At 40.6% G+C, this 15,912-nt stretch overlaps 1 protein-coding gene across 1 annotated transcript in view; it reads right to left on the bottom strand.

Annotated features, from left to right (window-relative positions):
• Positions 1 to 3,222: 3,222 nt before the first annotated feature.
• The window catches only part of opn7b (opsin 7, group member b), an 80,181-nt gene continuing 67,491 nt past the window's right edge, over positions 3,223 to 15,912 (bottom strand). The window contains exons 5-6 of the mRNA XM_072367834.1: positions 9,538 to 9,872; positions 3,223 to 9,442 (exon numbers count right to left, since the gene is read on the bottom strand). Coding sequence (XP_072223935.1) covers positions 8,942 to 9,442; positions 9,538 to 9,872 — 836 coding nt within the window. The 3' untranslated portion in view covers positions 3,223 to 8,941. The remainder of the gene's footprint in view (positions 9,443 to 9,537; positions 9,873 to 15,912) is intronic.

The following is a 15,912-nucleotide window of genomic DNA, read 5'->3' as shown; positions in this document are numbered from 1 at the left end:
ACAACACAGCTGTGGATATAGATGACCTGAGACGACATGATAATACATCAACTGCTTAGCGACCATGCTACTGGACTAATTAATGTGTGTGTGTGTGAGAAAATGCAACACCCATGGCACAGGACCTACATGATAACCGTGCTTAGTTATGAGTGTATAAGCGTACAGGGCCACAATCCCCAGAAGCAGGCAGAGAGGGCCACAAGACCCAGGCCACCAGCAGCCCCCACAGATCACAGAACCCAGGAAGCCCACCTCAGGGGCAACCACGCATCCACCCAGAAGACTGCAGAGGAAGCATAGGGCAGAGGCCCTCCGGGAGCCAGGGGCAACAGCCCACCGACCCCACCAGGCCCCAGCCGCCCAGACATGGGCCGTGCACTGGACCCGGGCGCCAGGAGCCCGAGCGCCCCCAAACCCCCCGGCAGAGGCCCCACCCAATACCCAGGAGGGCCAAGCGCCCCAGACAGCCACACAGTGGGTCAGCGCCTGCCCCAGCGCCCCTGGCCAAGTGCCCTGGGAGTCAAGATGTGCCCACAGGTAGGTGAAGTCGCGAGCAGCGGGGAGAGGCAACGCCGCCCCCCCATCGGGAGAAGCAACAAAAAATTATTTAACTGTGTAGCAAACACACAAAAATAAATACTTAAGGTTTTTGGGTTTTTCTTTCCTTCATTTGTCTCTGGCATCAACATAGCTGCATTTAAATCAAATGAGATAGGCACCTGAAATTAAGGAATTATTCACATAAAGTTTTGGTCTCACTGACTCAAATATAACACCAACATGTTCACTATGGACTCAGTCAAGACATTTGCTTGCTGAGGTGTGCATGTAGCTAGCTTTGTAACAAAGTCGTCCATTGAAGATGAACATACTTTTAATCACTGAAACATAACGTTAGAAAACATTAGCATTCCTATTCAAACACGTCACTGTTATAACGTTACAGAAAACACATGAAATATGTGTGCTAATGCTAATTAATCAAATCGTCATCGCTAATGTTAACGTTTACAGCTATCGATATTAGTAAGAGGCAAGTTAACTCTCTGTTTACGCTAATTTTAGCAGCTAACTAGCCAGTTAGCTTACCAAGATGACGGTCCCTCTTCACAATCAGCCACAACAACATGCTCCCTTTTCAGGTGCTCGTGCATCGTCATTGTGCTACCGTGGAAGGCAAGTTCTGCCTTGCAGATATTGCATTGCACACATTTGTCCTTAGTTTTCTTAAAATGCTCCCCACTTTTGAGTTCCGTTGCCAGGTAGCCATGATACCAGAGCCCGTATGGTTTAACATCCTGTGACATCATGGCTGACCCTGGTTACCACTACTGTGCATGTGTGTGAAGGACAGAAATGCAGATGCAGCAGTGGAAGGTGCCGCAGCAGCTTTGAGAGAAAAACAAAGTCTGAAAAAGAAAAAAACGACTATTATATTAGTCGTCTGCGATTTTAATTGTCGACATAATCGTGACTAGTCGACAAATCGTGGCAGCCCCACACAACAGCAAGATACAGTGCAAGTGGAGACCCACAGCAATCACAGGTGGAGACACTCCAAAGTGTCTCCATCTCCAAGGGAACGATGCGCAGAGACAAGGCAACAGCTGGGACCACCAGCGCCACAACACACCTACAGAATACAAGAATACTGCATGTTACACATGCCCACAATACAAATAACACACCCAATATGGCCACATATACCTGGGAGCTGAGGCAGAGCAGGGGTAACAGGGGAGGAAGGTGAAGCAGTGAGCCACAGAAGAAAGACAAACCTTAGGAGGTAGAACTGCACGCAAACACACCCAAATGCCACCGCCAACACAGCCTGTTACAAAGCAAAGGAACAAAGCAGCTTAATGCCAGCGCACACTTAGCAAAGCTCAACATAAAAAGGATCTCACTGCACAACTTACGGTCTCAAGTGGATAGAAGAGCCAACACAAGGCATGCAAGAGCCACGCTGCTGCAGCCCACCACACCAACACCTGGAGATCAAGTTCGAGCCAGGGACCAAAGCATACTGATAAATGCAAACACCTGCTTATGTAGGGCCACACTCTGCAATCAGAGCTACACCTGGTGTGTGTTTAAAGAGAGAAGAAGGAGGAGCGGTAAGGTATTGTTATTTATTGTATATGGGATTTTATAATATATTTGTGTGACATTATGTCCTTATATTAAGTTTATGACTTGCATTTGATGCCAAAGCATTAACTTAATTCACCTGCAACCTATTTCGTAACTGCACAGCACTGCAGATGTTTGTGCATGTTAGGCTGGGCTAACTGTAATCTGTTTTATGGTGGAGTCATCAAAAAGTTAGTTCCTTGGCCAATAGTTCTGTAAAGTGGCCTCAGTTCAAAGGATGACTACTAATGAGGCTTGATTTTGGGGTGGTGCATATGCTAAGTAAGTAGAATGCAGACATTTACATTCTTATCATTTGCTTCTCTAACTGAAAGTAAATCAGAAAAAAATTAAATGACAAGTGATGGTTACATGGACAACTATTACATCCACACAACAGATGTACAATTCAGCCAAGACATTCTAATCTGACTTATTAACTGAACAACATGGCTTTTCGGTGAGTGTTTACAGGCTCCAGTTCACAGGACACCTCCCCTTGGACAAGACACTGAGTGGTCAACAAGATTATTATAGCTCTATACAAGAACTCTGGTTTTGCCTTCTAATATTCTGGAAATTTAGTAGATTCTTTTTTTAGATTTAACTGATTAAATTAAATTAATCTATTCCTTTGTTCATTTGGAGGAAAACCAAGTTGGATTCATAATGTGCCCAGGGATCAATATTTGCATTTCTGCTGTTTCTGATTAAGCATCAATCTTAGCAGCACATAATTCTCTGGCCACCTTTCAACAAGTGGATAATGTGAAACTCTTATAGCTCACTAAGAGTTACATACTTGACATCCTGCCGTGGACAGAAGCTGATGGATAAATGTCTGAAGCAAATACTGGAGAGTAAGAGAGGAATAAATAAAAGTAAATTATCTTAATTAGGCAGCGTTGTTCATCAAATTGTGTATAATAATGGAGAAGCATATAGTCCAAGAGGATGGTTTTGCTTTCATGTTCTCATCAGAAATCAAAACCTATTGATCACTTAATAATGGGTTTGTTGCCTGCAGTATCTTTTTTTTATTTATTTTTTTATTAATGACATACTCATTAATTGAATCCCAGATAATATTTATTTACCATTCCATTTTACTCCAGAACAAATGATATGCCCTTCGGTAGATGAATTTACCACTTTTTATACAATCCTTTATATTCTTTTGAACAAAAAAAAATATGTAAACATTTTCACAGTGCATCTGAAACTTCACTGACAACAATCAATAATTTAATAATTATAATGTTATAACATATATTTTTTAAAACCTATATAGATAGACGTAACTTTTCCATGTACAAACATACATATATGTACACCACATCACATTCAGCCTTGTTTGTGTCTCAAAAACTGGGGGAGAAGGTCTGCCATACGTGGGAGGTGTGTATACGTGACCATTTGTGTTCACATATGCCAGCATACTGTAGGGCACTCCAAAGCAAACAATCTCCTGAGGAAAAAGGATTTGCTTACCAGAAGACCAAAAAAAGGGATTCATAGAAAGACTTTGTTGCCCAAATTTTCAGATTCTAGCTGCATCTTCCTCATCTCATTTCACTTTACTTACATTAGACTTGTGTGTGTATATATATATAGACCTATAGTATGCTTAGAGGAAGTCTTTAATAAAAGACTTTGTCATGTTTTCCGCCTGCATCTTGACAGATACGATTCCGAGTAAAGAAGAATAACTTTAACAAAGGTACTAATATGATTAATTTTAGTGCCCTTAACAGCAGATGATTTCTCTATGTTAGACTTTATGATAATTGCATTGAGCTTGAGGTGTTTCACGAGCACAACTTCTTTTATCAACACTTTCATTTCTCTATAATTAAGCTAGCTTGCAGTAAACTGCTCCACTAAGCAAGCGTAATGCTTCTGGAATATTTTTTAACAATAAATGCTTCCATATCCCAAACCAAATGGAGCAACAAATACATTCTTAGGATTAATTGGGAGGAAGAAAGAGTCACCTTATGGAGATGGAGTTAAAACGGTCCGTTGGTTTGACCATGAACTTATTAAGTTAGTACCCCTCATGAAATTTTGATTTCATGACCCCTAATCAAATTTTGATGAGGGGTCATGAGGAAAAAAGAAGTCACCCTGTGCTCTGTGGCATATTTAGACTAATTTTGCATTAGTTTGATGGCGTCAGCTTTTCTGGCCTTTTCTGGGCTTCTTTTTGTAAAGAAACAAGTACATATGCAGAGGCAAATAGCACTGCATTAGCTGTTTCGTGGCAACCTTAAAGAGCTCCAGAAAAATAGACTCCAGCTGCTGTGAGGGACTTCACAGAGCCGGCAGCTACTTTGCACTTAAACTTCATAACAGGAAACATTTTTGAAAACACCTGGAATGCGACCTGCCAGAAGCTGAAAAAACATGAAATATAAAACCCTTCATCCCCTGTTTCAAGACACTGCAATGGGTTTCTCCATCCTTTTTATACATTTTGGCTGATATTTATAATTGATATATGAATTACATTTGGCATCTGTACAAACAAATAATATTTACATACATGCAGGCATATATATTATATACAAGATATTTTTTTTAATGCGTAAAGCCAGTGTAGATGACCCAGATGGAAACGGCTAGTGATACAGTTATGCACCTAGGTACTTGCAGGATTTATTATTTGAGTAGAATGCAGTAGAAAAAAGAGACATCAGAAGCAGATTTTCACAGTTATGTTTCCTGGTTTGTTCATCCATCTTTGCTCACATTGCTGGGCCAAACAAAGCCTTTCCAGCACAGGACCTGAAGCCAAGTCTTTGATATGTATATTCTTTTCATGGTAATCTGCATATTGGTAGAAAAGTATGTCCAAAACAGCTTTTTGGCTTTGACAGCGAGTGTAAAGGTGACCGTAACCTTTGGTTGCAACATGACAAGCAGAAAATTCTCCTTGCGTTTCACTGATCCTACAGTTTTGACACCTGTTTCCTGTCTTTCCAACTGCTCCAGTCAACATAAAATCAACACTTGCCTGGAGACATCAGAAGAGTAAGTACAATCATTTTGTTTCCATAGGAAATAAGCACCATAACATGCTTTACACAGCATGTAGGCTACTTATCCCTTTTCGTTTCATTCTGGAGGTTACAGAGCAAGATTCAGTAATAAGCTGCTACCCTGTACACCCATGTATTTGTAGTTGTCGGATACACACTGTAGCTGAAAAGTTAAAGATGACAGTGCTGTCTCCAACATCCTGATAAGAGCTGTGTATGTCTGTGGAAAAGCCTGTTTGTCTTTGCAAACGGTCCTTCTTTTTACAGCAGTAAGGCTTTCACATGCAGCTACACGTGTCAGCTGAAATAAACTCAGGCTACAGACAGCCTGAGGCTTCCTTCATTTCATCTCACAGTTCGAGTGTTAAAGGATTCACTTGAGCTGCACAAGTCTGGGCTGAGGTTATGAGAATGCTCAAAGTATAAAACTTGTTTGATTTGATTAGACTACAGATGCTCATTGCTTTTTATCTTTTGTCTGTTATTATTTTTTTCATGGAAAAACATTAAGAATTTATGAATGACTATAACACCTCCAGATTTAGGGATTGTTAAGAGAAAAATTTGCCTGGGGATACCCCACATTCAGGGGATGAAGCAACTGTGTGTTCACAAAGGCGACAGCATCGCAATCCAGACTGCAAAGAGGTGCATCTGTGGTGGGTTGTTACATAAAGAAAGACTGTGCCATGTTGAATGTACCTAATATGTCCCGTGCCAAGAAGGGTTGACAAGTTATGCACCCACACATAAAGTACGACTGTGATGATACCATATTTAAACCACGTCTTGTTTACTAAAAAATCTAGTGATTCATCAGGATTTTTCCCTTCTGTTAACCATACTGCTGTTAGAGAACACTGTGTTGCTGTGTTAATAGAAAACATTGGCTCAGGATATCAAAAACAATTGTGAAATAAAATTAAATTCACGCATTTGCAGACTGAACTTACAGCAATTTATAATGCTGTGAGACAGACTGGAAAATCATGGCAGAAGTAGTCTTTATCCTCCATCTTGATTTTAAAGAGGTAGAAATTAACCTTTTAGGTCACCAGTAACGTGCACTTAGACACACAGTATTTGATTTGCCAACTGAGTGTGTAGTTGGATACATAATGGCAAAAGTAAGCCAGACGAAAAAATGTACTAGCTGACACTCCTTACTAAGATGAACAAGGGGCATTTGTTCTTAATGAAGAATTAATGTCTGTCAGAGCAGGGCTTAAATCCATCATTGACAGAGACGTAAGCCCTGCGCTAACAGGCATCTAACCCTAGGGTTGAGTGTCATGTGAAATGCCCAAGTGCAGTATTAGTTTAGCTGGTGATGGTAATTTTGTTCGATGTTCTTATAGAAGTCGCTTGCAAGGCGAGAGCAGTAATTTGAGGAGTGAGGCAAGCATCAAAACACACCCCAATTGGTGACCTGGTTGTTTTGTATGACCTCAGGTAAATAATTTTCATGCCATCTGAAAATAGGAACACCAAATGGGAACCGATTTTCTAGTCAGGTAATTTGTGGAAACTGAACAGAGCTGCTGTCTAACTGAAGGAATCATGAAAGTCATGCCAGTCAACTGCAACATGCAGTCAGGCAGATCTAATTCATCTTGCACATGGCATGTCGTTTTGCACCTCCATTTGACAACCCCAGCAAGTGGGAAAAGTACAAAACTGCTTTTTGGGCAAACAATGCAGTTCAGTTGCGCTCTGTGGGCATTTTATTGGAGCAATGTTGTTGGGTGCTGAGGCGAAGCCTTCTGTCACTCACGTTGCAAACTCTTATATTGAACAGCAGATAAGAGGAGCACCGAAGGCAAGTGGTCTATATTGATGCATAGACTTAACACGTTTCTTTTTTTCCCCATTTTGTAATAATGACATGGAAATACGAACATGTTAAATGTGCCCATTTATGTTCTCTTTTCTTGTTTTTATTTGCTTGTGTATCACAGCCAAACTAGTTTGCTGAGACACAGTTAGCTTTTCTCAGCAAATGAACTCTTGTACTCCTGCCCATGAAAGCACACTCTCACAGAGGCACATTAGAAAAATACACTCACACACAGTATAAATACAACACGTGTTTTTTAACACTCTTTTCATACACACAACAAAAGAACTTGCTTGATCAAAGAAGCTCTGATCAAAGGATCTCTCTGATTGGTTGCAATTTTGGGCCTGGCTTTTGTAGGACTTGACCTAATTATTGACAGTAATCATACATGATCCAGGTTAATTGCTGTAATTTAGGGGCACAACCATCACTTTAAACAGTCCAATGAAAGGTGAAGGCTTGACTTTTAACAGTCAAAATCAAAGAAAGCTAAATCAATTTCCAAACCTTCCTGTACTGACTTGTTCCCAACCGCTTGATCATCTGAGGGCTTCTCTATTCGTATGCCATGCATTCATTTATTTAACTTATTTTTTGTTTCAGAAAGATGTTGCTGCATTAGCTAATGTAAACACAAAATATTCTGTCAGAGAAAATCCAAAGAAGCAATATCTTTAGAAGACAGCTGGCAGGCTAGACACATCCTGGAAAAAGGAAGAGACCAATACATGAGCCCAACCTCCTCTTTATATAGTTGTTTTTGTCAATTTTTTTCAAATCTAATTTTTGCACAGTTTGTGCCGTGGCCGAAAGACAGTCACTTATCTCATCAGCATCTAATCATAAAAGTGCATAAGTTTTACATTTTTGCCTTCATTTCATATCAGAATAGCAGATTAAATCATTTGTAAAAGATATCAGCGTGAGGCATCAAATTAATTTGTTACTTATTATACATCTTGGTCTTCAGAAACTGTAAAACTGACCATCCGGACCCAACCAAACAGAGTCTCCATATAAAGTATATTGGGAGGGAATAGTGCTTATTGAGGGTTACTTTATAGGAGATTCTGCACACTCATATCTTCCCTGGGGTGATTAGACAAAATAGACATCGACAAAATTGGCATAGCTTTAACAAATAGGATCAATACTACCCTCTGGGCAAACTGTCCATTTTTACAGAGGTAACAGAGGGCTTACTAAGTTAGATCTTCTGCTCTTTGCTTTTCTTTTTCATCTCCTTTGTTTATAAAGTTGAATATAGAGTTCAGCACACTGTAGGTAGATTAACTGGAGATTTGAAGGCTTTGTTCATCTTTAGCAAGAAGGACACAGTATTTATTTCCTGTTAGATGACAACAGCAACCCTGTGGTCCTTCAGTTTGAGGCATGCATAAATAAGTACAGTATTTGTGAGAAACACTAAAATGAAAACAAATAAGATTTCAGTTCAGGGAGAAGTAGTAGTTTCAGTATCAGTTCCTCCCTCTGAATCCAGCGTAAACTGATTTGCATTGTGACTTTGCAGTCTTGTTTGCTTGATGTTGATTGTTCAGAGTGATAGTTACTAATGCTTATTCATTTGACCTGATGGAATATTAATGTACACATCTGTGGGCTGTTTGGCTCGCTTATTCTCCTGTATTGGCTTTTAACTATATGGTAGTTATCTTCTTCTGGTTTATTCTTTCTTTCTCTTTTTTTTGGCAGTGTCACATTTTTGAGGCATTAAACAAGTTTTAATCTCCATATGTGTCCGTGTATTTTTATATGTTTGCCTTCTTGTTTTTCATTACATTTAGTTTGATGATGAGCTTTCCCTAAGTGACTATAAGTCTCTTTCATCCATCATTCTTTCCACGTTTTCTGCTTCCTTCATTTTACCCAGCCTTTTATAGTCTTTAGCTGTCTTTCTTTTCCTCTACAGGAAGTCACTCTGTAGCTCATTCGAGAGCTGACTGACTGCTACCTCACTGTGCAGAGATCCCGTCAATATCCTGGCAGTCTGCTGAGGACTGTAATCTGTAAAGTTTTCCCTGGCACCGGGGACTGTTTCAGGGCAAGGACAATGTCTGCAGGTCCTGTGGTTCTCGGGCAGCCCATTGGACAACCTTGTAGAGTTGCACTCTTCATTGTGATGTGATTGCCTGCAAGATCCCTTCTGTGCCGAGCTGTGCTGACACACACATCCGCAGAATGTGCTTCTACACTGGGCCACATCCCGACACAGCGATTTGCGGAAATTGGGCTTGAAGACCAAATAGACAATAGGGTTGTAAAGGGTGGAGGACTTGGCAAATATAGCTGCCAAAGCAAAAGCCATGGGTGGTACATTTGCTGGGTTACCAAACGCTGCCCACATGGAAACTATAGCATATGGACTCCATGCTGTCAGGAAACCGATGCAAACTGCCACAGAAAGCTGAAAAGCAACATAACAACACTTCATGTAAGCATGACATAATTTGGTGACTAATACAAATTAAGTAATCTTGCAAAGTAAGCCTTTGTATTTACCTTCACAATAAGTGCATGTGCGTTGGTGATCTTGTTTTGTGGGGACATATGCTGCTGCACGGCCTGGCGAGAGCCTCGCACAGTTAACAGGATGAACGTGTAGGACAGAAAAATGACAGTGCATGGTATAATGTAGCAGAAGAAGAAGAGGCAGATGATGTAGCTCATGGCTGCAGAACTTTGGCTGGGAGCATGCCAGTTGATGCAGCATGCTGTTCCATAGGGCTCAGCCCCATACGCTCCCCAGCCAGACAGTGGACCTACAGCAAACACTCCAGCGTAGCCCCAGACACCAGCAACCAGCAGGCAGGCGTGGCAGTATGAGAACTTGTTACCTGCAGAAAAGTATAAGAACGCAGAGAAAGAAGGAAAGGTGTGAGAGTGTGGGAGTAATTATTGATGGACAAGGACATAAAGGAAGGCTACAAAAACAGCTAAGGAACAATAGATCATCCATCCATCCAGTTTGTATACCCGTCCAATCCAATTCACGGTCGCAGGGGAGATTGGTCGAGAGGTTTATCCAGTTTATCACAGAGCCACACAGAGACAAATGAGACGAACAACCAGCCACGCTCACACACACTCCTTGGGTCAATTTAGAGTCACCAATTAACCTAACATGCATGTTTTTGGGTGGTGGGAGGAAGCCAGAGTATTCATGGAGAATCCACGTGTGTGTTGCATACATGTGGAAAACTCCACACAGAAAGGCCCCAGCTACAACAATAGACTACTGAAGCATATAAGATCTGGTAAAAAATGGAGAAACGTTGTCCCATAGGATATGTCCCTTGAAGGAATGGGTAGATTTGACAGGTAGAATTAATTGCTACACAAAGAAAGAAATATTCTATCCTCTTCTAAACTTACAGTATGTATTCAAGTCAATACATATTTTACCTCGGGCGCGTTCCAATGAGAAATCATATGGTCTACGAGAATGCACGTATGGAGTTAGTGATGGTTATAATGTCCACAACCCAAACATAAACAATATTCAGTGTATTTGGACAGCTGCTTCTTTGCTTGTTTGCTTGGGGCAAATGCATGTGAGAAAAATCCCTTGAGAAAAGGTACTTCTCAGAGTTTGAGACACATTCACCAATGTTTGTGAGTTTGACTGATTTTTTTTTTGCAAGAAAAGATCACTGCAGATGCACATGAAAAAGTGTGTGTGTCACATGTGTGCATGACAACCATGCATCAAGCCAGGGTTGTTGCATTATTTTTTGAGAGTTCACTTTCTTGAGAATGGTTTTATTCAGTAAGCATTACATTTGTACAAGGGCTTCTCTCAGGCAAATGAGCATCTTTGCACAGCAACAGAAATTCATTAGTAATGCTGAACTTTAGATACGAGCCTCTGATTTGAGCAAAATTGCTTACTCGTATGATGTCGAACTTTGGCAAAGATTTTTTTCTAATTAAAAATAATAAGTCAACGGGCACTTCTTACATCTGCACTCATGCAGTATGCACTCTAACCACTCGGCTATTGGGTTGTATGATATGTTTATGACACATCACTATTTGTAGTTTTGTGTGACATGTTGTACAGCCCGCCATCGTCCCATTACTCGTGTCAGAGTGCGAATCAGAGAATCCATGGGAAACACTGAAACATCCCTCACCACATTCTGCTATAATTGATTTAGTCAAAGGCTTCTTCAGTGCACAATCAGTGAGGAGGAGAACACAGGCAGTCTTATCTGGCACCACACAGCCTCTTCAGCAGAATGTCAGTCCCTCTTACATTTCAAGCTGAGGGTGGGGGGAGGTGATTACGCCCAGTGGCACTCGCTGAACTCAGTGGTGCCAAGGAAGGGTAGTTACAGAAGGCTTTTTATCTGATGTGGAGCATCCTCTCCACAAACAAAAACCTGAGCTATCCAGCTGGCACATGAAGCTTTCAACTTAAGCTCTTTTCATGTTGAGAGTTAAATTCAATTTAAAAGAGGAGCCCACAAATACATAGTCCTACATTTTAAACAGGGATGCACCAAATTCTACTCACCTCCTGATATTGTCCAAAACTGGATGGTGTCATGGTACTGCTCTAACCAACTATGGATGAGTGGGTAGGTAGGTAGGTAGGTAGGTAGGTAGACCTCAGTCCATTCATTGTCTATACTCGTTTAGTCCAGTTTATGTTCGAGAGGAGCCTATCTGCCACAGGACGAGGGCCTCACAGACACAAACAACGATGTACACTCACACTCAAGGTCAATTTAGGGAACCCACGCCTGCACAGGGAGAACATGCAAACGCCACTCAGAAAGGCCACAGCCAGGATTTGAACCAGGAACTTGCTGTGAGGCGACAGTGCTAACCATTACACCAGAGTAAAGTCCTGCCGTCCTTATACCTCCTTAAGGTAATTTTATGTGTCCACCATTTGTGTAATTTCAGTAAATGTCATTCTGTTTGGATTCGATCTGTGAATAATGAGTTTCCTCTTTATAATTCTAACTGTAACACTCAGATTTTCTGGATTTCTCAATCAGACCCAGCCTCGAAATGCAAGACGACTGCTCCATCCGTCATCGGTAAGTTAAAGGTGTTGAACTTTGTTCTACTGTTATAAAATGCTACTGCTCACAATGTTCCTCCCAAAGCCTTTATGTGAAATTCTATGCTGTTGTAGTCTGTATTCTGAAAGAGAAATCCTGCAAAGGTTTTCCTAAAGACAACCTTTTAGTTATTTCCACTTTTTGTACAGGAACTTTGTCAGCTCTGGTGTGATGCCAGATGAAACAGTTCTTTACTCTTTCAGACTTCTTGCAGATCCAGATCATGTGTCTCCTGAGTACTCCTCTTTGTGAGGTATGGTGCACATCAGCAGATGCCTCATGTGAATGACAGATTCAGTGTTTGAACACTTTTTCTCCTTATTTCAGCTGTTGTTTATGTCAGCGTCCCATGGTTTATGCACTTTCTCCATCATACCCTGTACGTGGTTGAATGAGAGGTTCAATACATATTTATATAAGAATAAAAGGACTGATAGATAACAGATGCAAACGGGTTATGTTTGCTCATGATTGTAATTTAGATCTTGTCTGTTGTAAAATAGTCATGTACACAGATGCAATCAATTCCAGATGTTTCACTCACTCTTTATTTAGTGTAAGCTGCTCATGTTTTTGCTGGCACAGCACATCTGCAATGATCATCTGGATTTCCGCATCAACAATACAGGGTTCATGTTCATTTCAATTAATTTTTTGTGTGTTTGTCAGAAACTACATGCTTGCCTGATGCAATGGGTCCATCTGTTGAAACGTATAAGCCACTGTACACTCACCCAAACCAAAAGCACAAGTCACGGCCATTTTTTTCTCCTTCTCTCACTTGCCTCAGATAATAATCATGTTTTGAACCAAGTTCAGCTGTACTCACTACTTAGGTGAGTTAATGAACTTTTACATGACTTCTGAAACTTGTGCAATTCATAGCTGTGAAAATATATATTAAATATGTCTCAAATGTCTGCATAGTGCAACTGCTAAGTGAACCACAGAGGAAAGGAGGTGTCGGTCAGCTGGCCTAAGCTGAGGACATGCAGTGTAGCAGCATTATAAAGGTACTGGGACTGTTGCAGAATGCCACCCACTAGGTCAGCTGAGCAGCATCAGGATAAAATAATAAATTGGCTGTGTCTGCCTGTGAAATGTCAGCCGTTACCCCAAAAGCAAAAAGCATTGTGGAAAGGTACAACAGACCTGGATCTGGAGGAACAATGACGGCAAGTAACCTTTGATTTCTCAGCGTTGGTTTTTATTTGTTCAGATTTATTTATTTTTATTTTATTTATCCTCTCAAAACTAACATTTCTCATTGTGCTTTACATTTTAAATCATCCAAAATAATAGGGGAGGTGCATTTCTAAAATCCATGTGTGTGGTTTAGAGGCAAAGGAAGTCTTGCAGGCAAGTCTCCTTAAAGTGTAATAATTTATGCTCATTTCCATTTCAAACGCTTTTATTTGTAAGGCTTGTTGACTCTTGAGATTTATACTCTTCATTATAGACTGTGTTTCCTTGGAAAACAGACAGGAAAAGCTCTTTGAAAACACAGCCTTCAATTATTGTGCGCAATCGTAAAACCTGCTGAGTACGGAGAAACACTTTTAATTCTATTCTAACACTGTCAAGCTGGATGCATACAAGTGGGAATTAGTTCATCTGTGGTATGTAAGTGCCACGCACTGTTCTTCAGATCAATACAACATTTAGCTGAGTTTGGTAACTCATCCTGGCTACAAACCTCACATTTCTAATGTCTTTCTTTATCTGCATGCTAATTTATCCAGTTTTGATCAAATCTGCCCTCTGCTTTAGTGATTATACTCTGCCAGTGCATGTTTACCACGTCTGTCAGGGTTTATAATTTTAAATGATACATGTTCACTTAACATGAAAGATGTTCGGACACATGTTATGTTCAGACTGCTTTTATTTTGTTTGCCCCTGAGGTGTCAGTAAGAGTGTGTGAGGAATGTAAACGAGAACATCCAAGGATTTTGTGCTGCATGACGCAGATTCTTTGAATGAGGAATCTGTACAATAAACTAAAACTCAGGCTCAGTGGGTTAGAGTGGGTCATCCAATAACTGGAAGGTTGGTGGGTCGATTCCCACTCTCACTGCTCAAAGATTGGTGAATGGAGGCAGTCCACCTCCTTGCCACGGCCGAGGTGCCCTTGAGCAAGGCAAGACACCGCACCCCCATGCTCCCTGGCCGCTGCGAATGGCTGCCCACCGCTCCAGTGTATGGCATCTGTTTCCATGAGTGTGTGACCATGGGCATGGGCATGTGCGTGTTCAACCAGTGCCAACCTGGATGGGTTAAATGCGGAGGAGTAATTTTGTGTATTTCCCTGTATCTACATAACAATAAATCTGATCCTAATCTTAACCAGTTTGGTTGGGGAGCAACACAGATTAAAGCAATAAATAAATGGAACCGTTTTAATGAGGAGATAGATGTATGAAAGAAATAAGTGGTGCACAGACCCTTTAACAGGATCTGTTTGTTCATGTTTATTTGAACTGCTGAAAAAAATTCATCCCTTCCATAACACAATTAAATCCCTAAAATTCAATTTCGTGTGTTCGGCCGATCTTAATAAAGATGTCCTCGACATCATTCCAGAGAAAGACTGCTTTATTACAAAAAGTCAACCTGGATTATGTGTGTAACAGTTGAACTCTGAAGTGTTCTTCCAGCCAGATGTGGTGAAAGTCTCCCAAACAAGACGTGGCAAAGTCAATACTTTTAGCGATATTAGAACAACAAGGTGGGACTCATACCGCTCGATGAAACCTTTTAACTTTGATTGTAACCAAATGCATTGAGAGACAACACTTTGGATTATTACTTTTGTTTAAAATCCAAATTTTTGCCAGGGAGAATTCAGTTTCTGAGTATTATTCTGGACACATCTGCATATCAGCCATGCCAAATGCTATACTCTTTTGTACAATAATGATGCAATGATGGGTTTTGGACCAAATCACATTACATATGGTCTCTTTTAGATGATGCCAATTCAAATGTATGACAGAGTCCATATTTCTAAATCAAATATGATTAATGATTTTTTAATTATGGCTAAGTGGTGCTGTAACAACGTATTACATTATCTCAGAAAGACAAAAAATGGAATAAGAAGGTTTAATGAGTAAATTAGAAATGAGTAATGAGTCATGAAAAAATTTAATTTGCATTAACATCCTGCAAAAACCGATATGGAAACATGTAGCCGGTGGAACTGTCCTCGGAAGCCCCCGCAGTGCATTTATGAATAAATTATGAGGGCTCTATCTCAACTGTTGCTGAGAGATTTGACTTATAGACGCAGTCATTTGTGCAAAGAAAGCCTCAATGGCTGAAAGTGTGACAAAAAGATTAATTATGCTCTGCAACATTGTGCTGCTTGAACAGTAAACATTATTTTTTAACCAGGGTTCATATGCACAAACACTATAAGACCGTTAAGTGACACCTACATGATAACCGAGTTGTTTAAAGTGGAGTCAGTGTCACTAGGAAACAGAATTCCTCTGTTAACTTACTATATTGTAAGCCTGGGGACATGTTGATACATCAACAGAACCAGATTCCTCCTTCCACTCACAGTACGTCGACATTTTGAGCCTTACTCCGAGTCTCTCATGTAACGCTACATTTTAAGACCATGCAATAGCAGTATTTCACTTGAAGTACCCTGTACAGTCCCTGGTTACTATGGTTTCTGAAGGCAAGAGAATCAGTTCCGTTGGAGATTCAGTATATGAGGGTAAAATTCAGTGACCACCCAGTATAACTGCCTTTGGGGGATGGTACACTTATGGTATCCCAATTATCCCTA

The sequence above is a fragment of the Leuresthes tenuis genome, unplaced genomic scaffold (assembly GCF_036924035.1).
Source record: "Leuresthes tenuis unplaced genomic scaffold, fLeuTen1.0.hap1 SCAF_16, whole genome shotgun sequence".
Taxonomy (NCBI): domain Eukaryota; kingdom Metazoa; phylum Chordata; class Actinopteri; order Atheriniformes; family Atherinopsidae; genus Leuresthes; species Leuresthes tenuis.
This window is presented reverse-complemented; position numbering and strand designations above follow the sequence as displayed.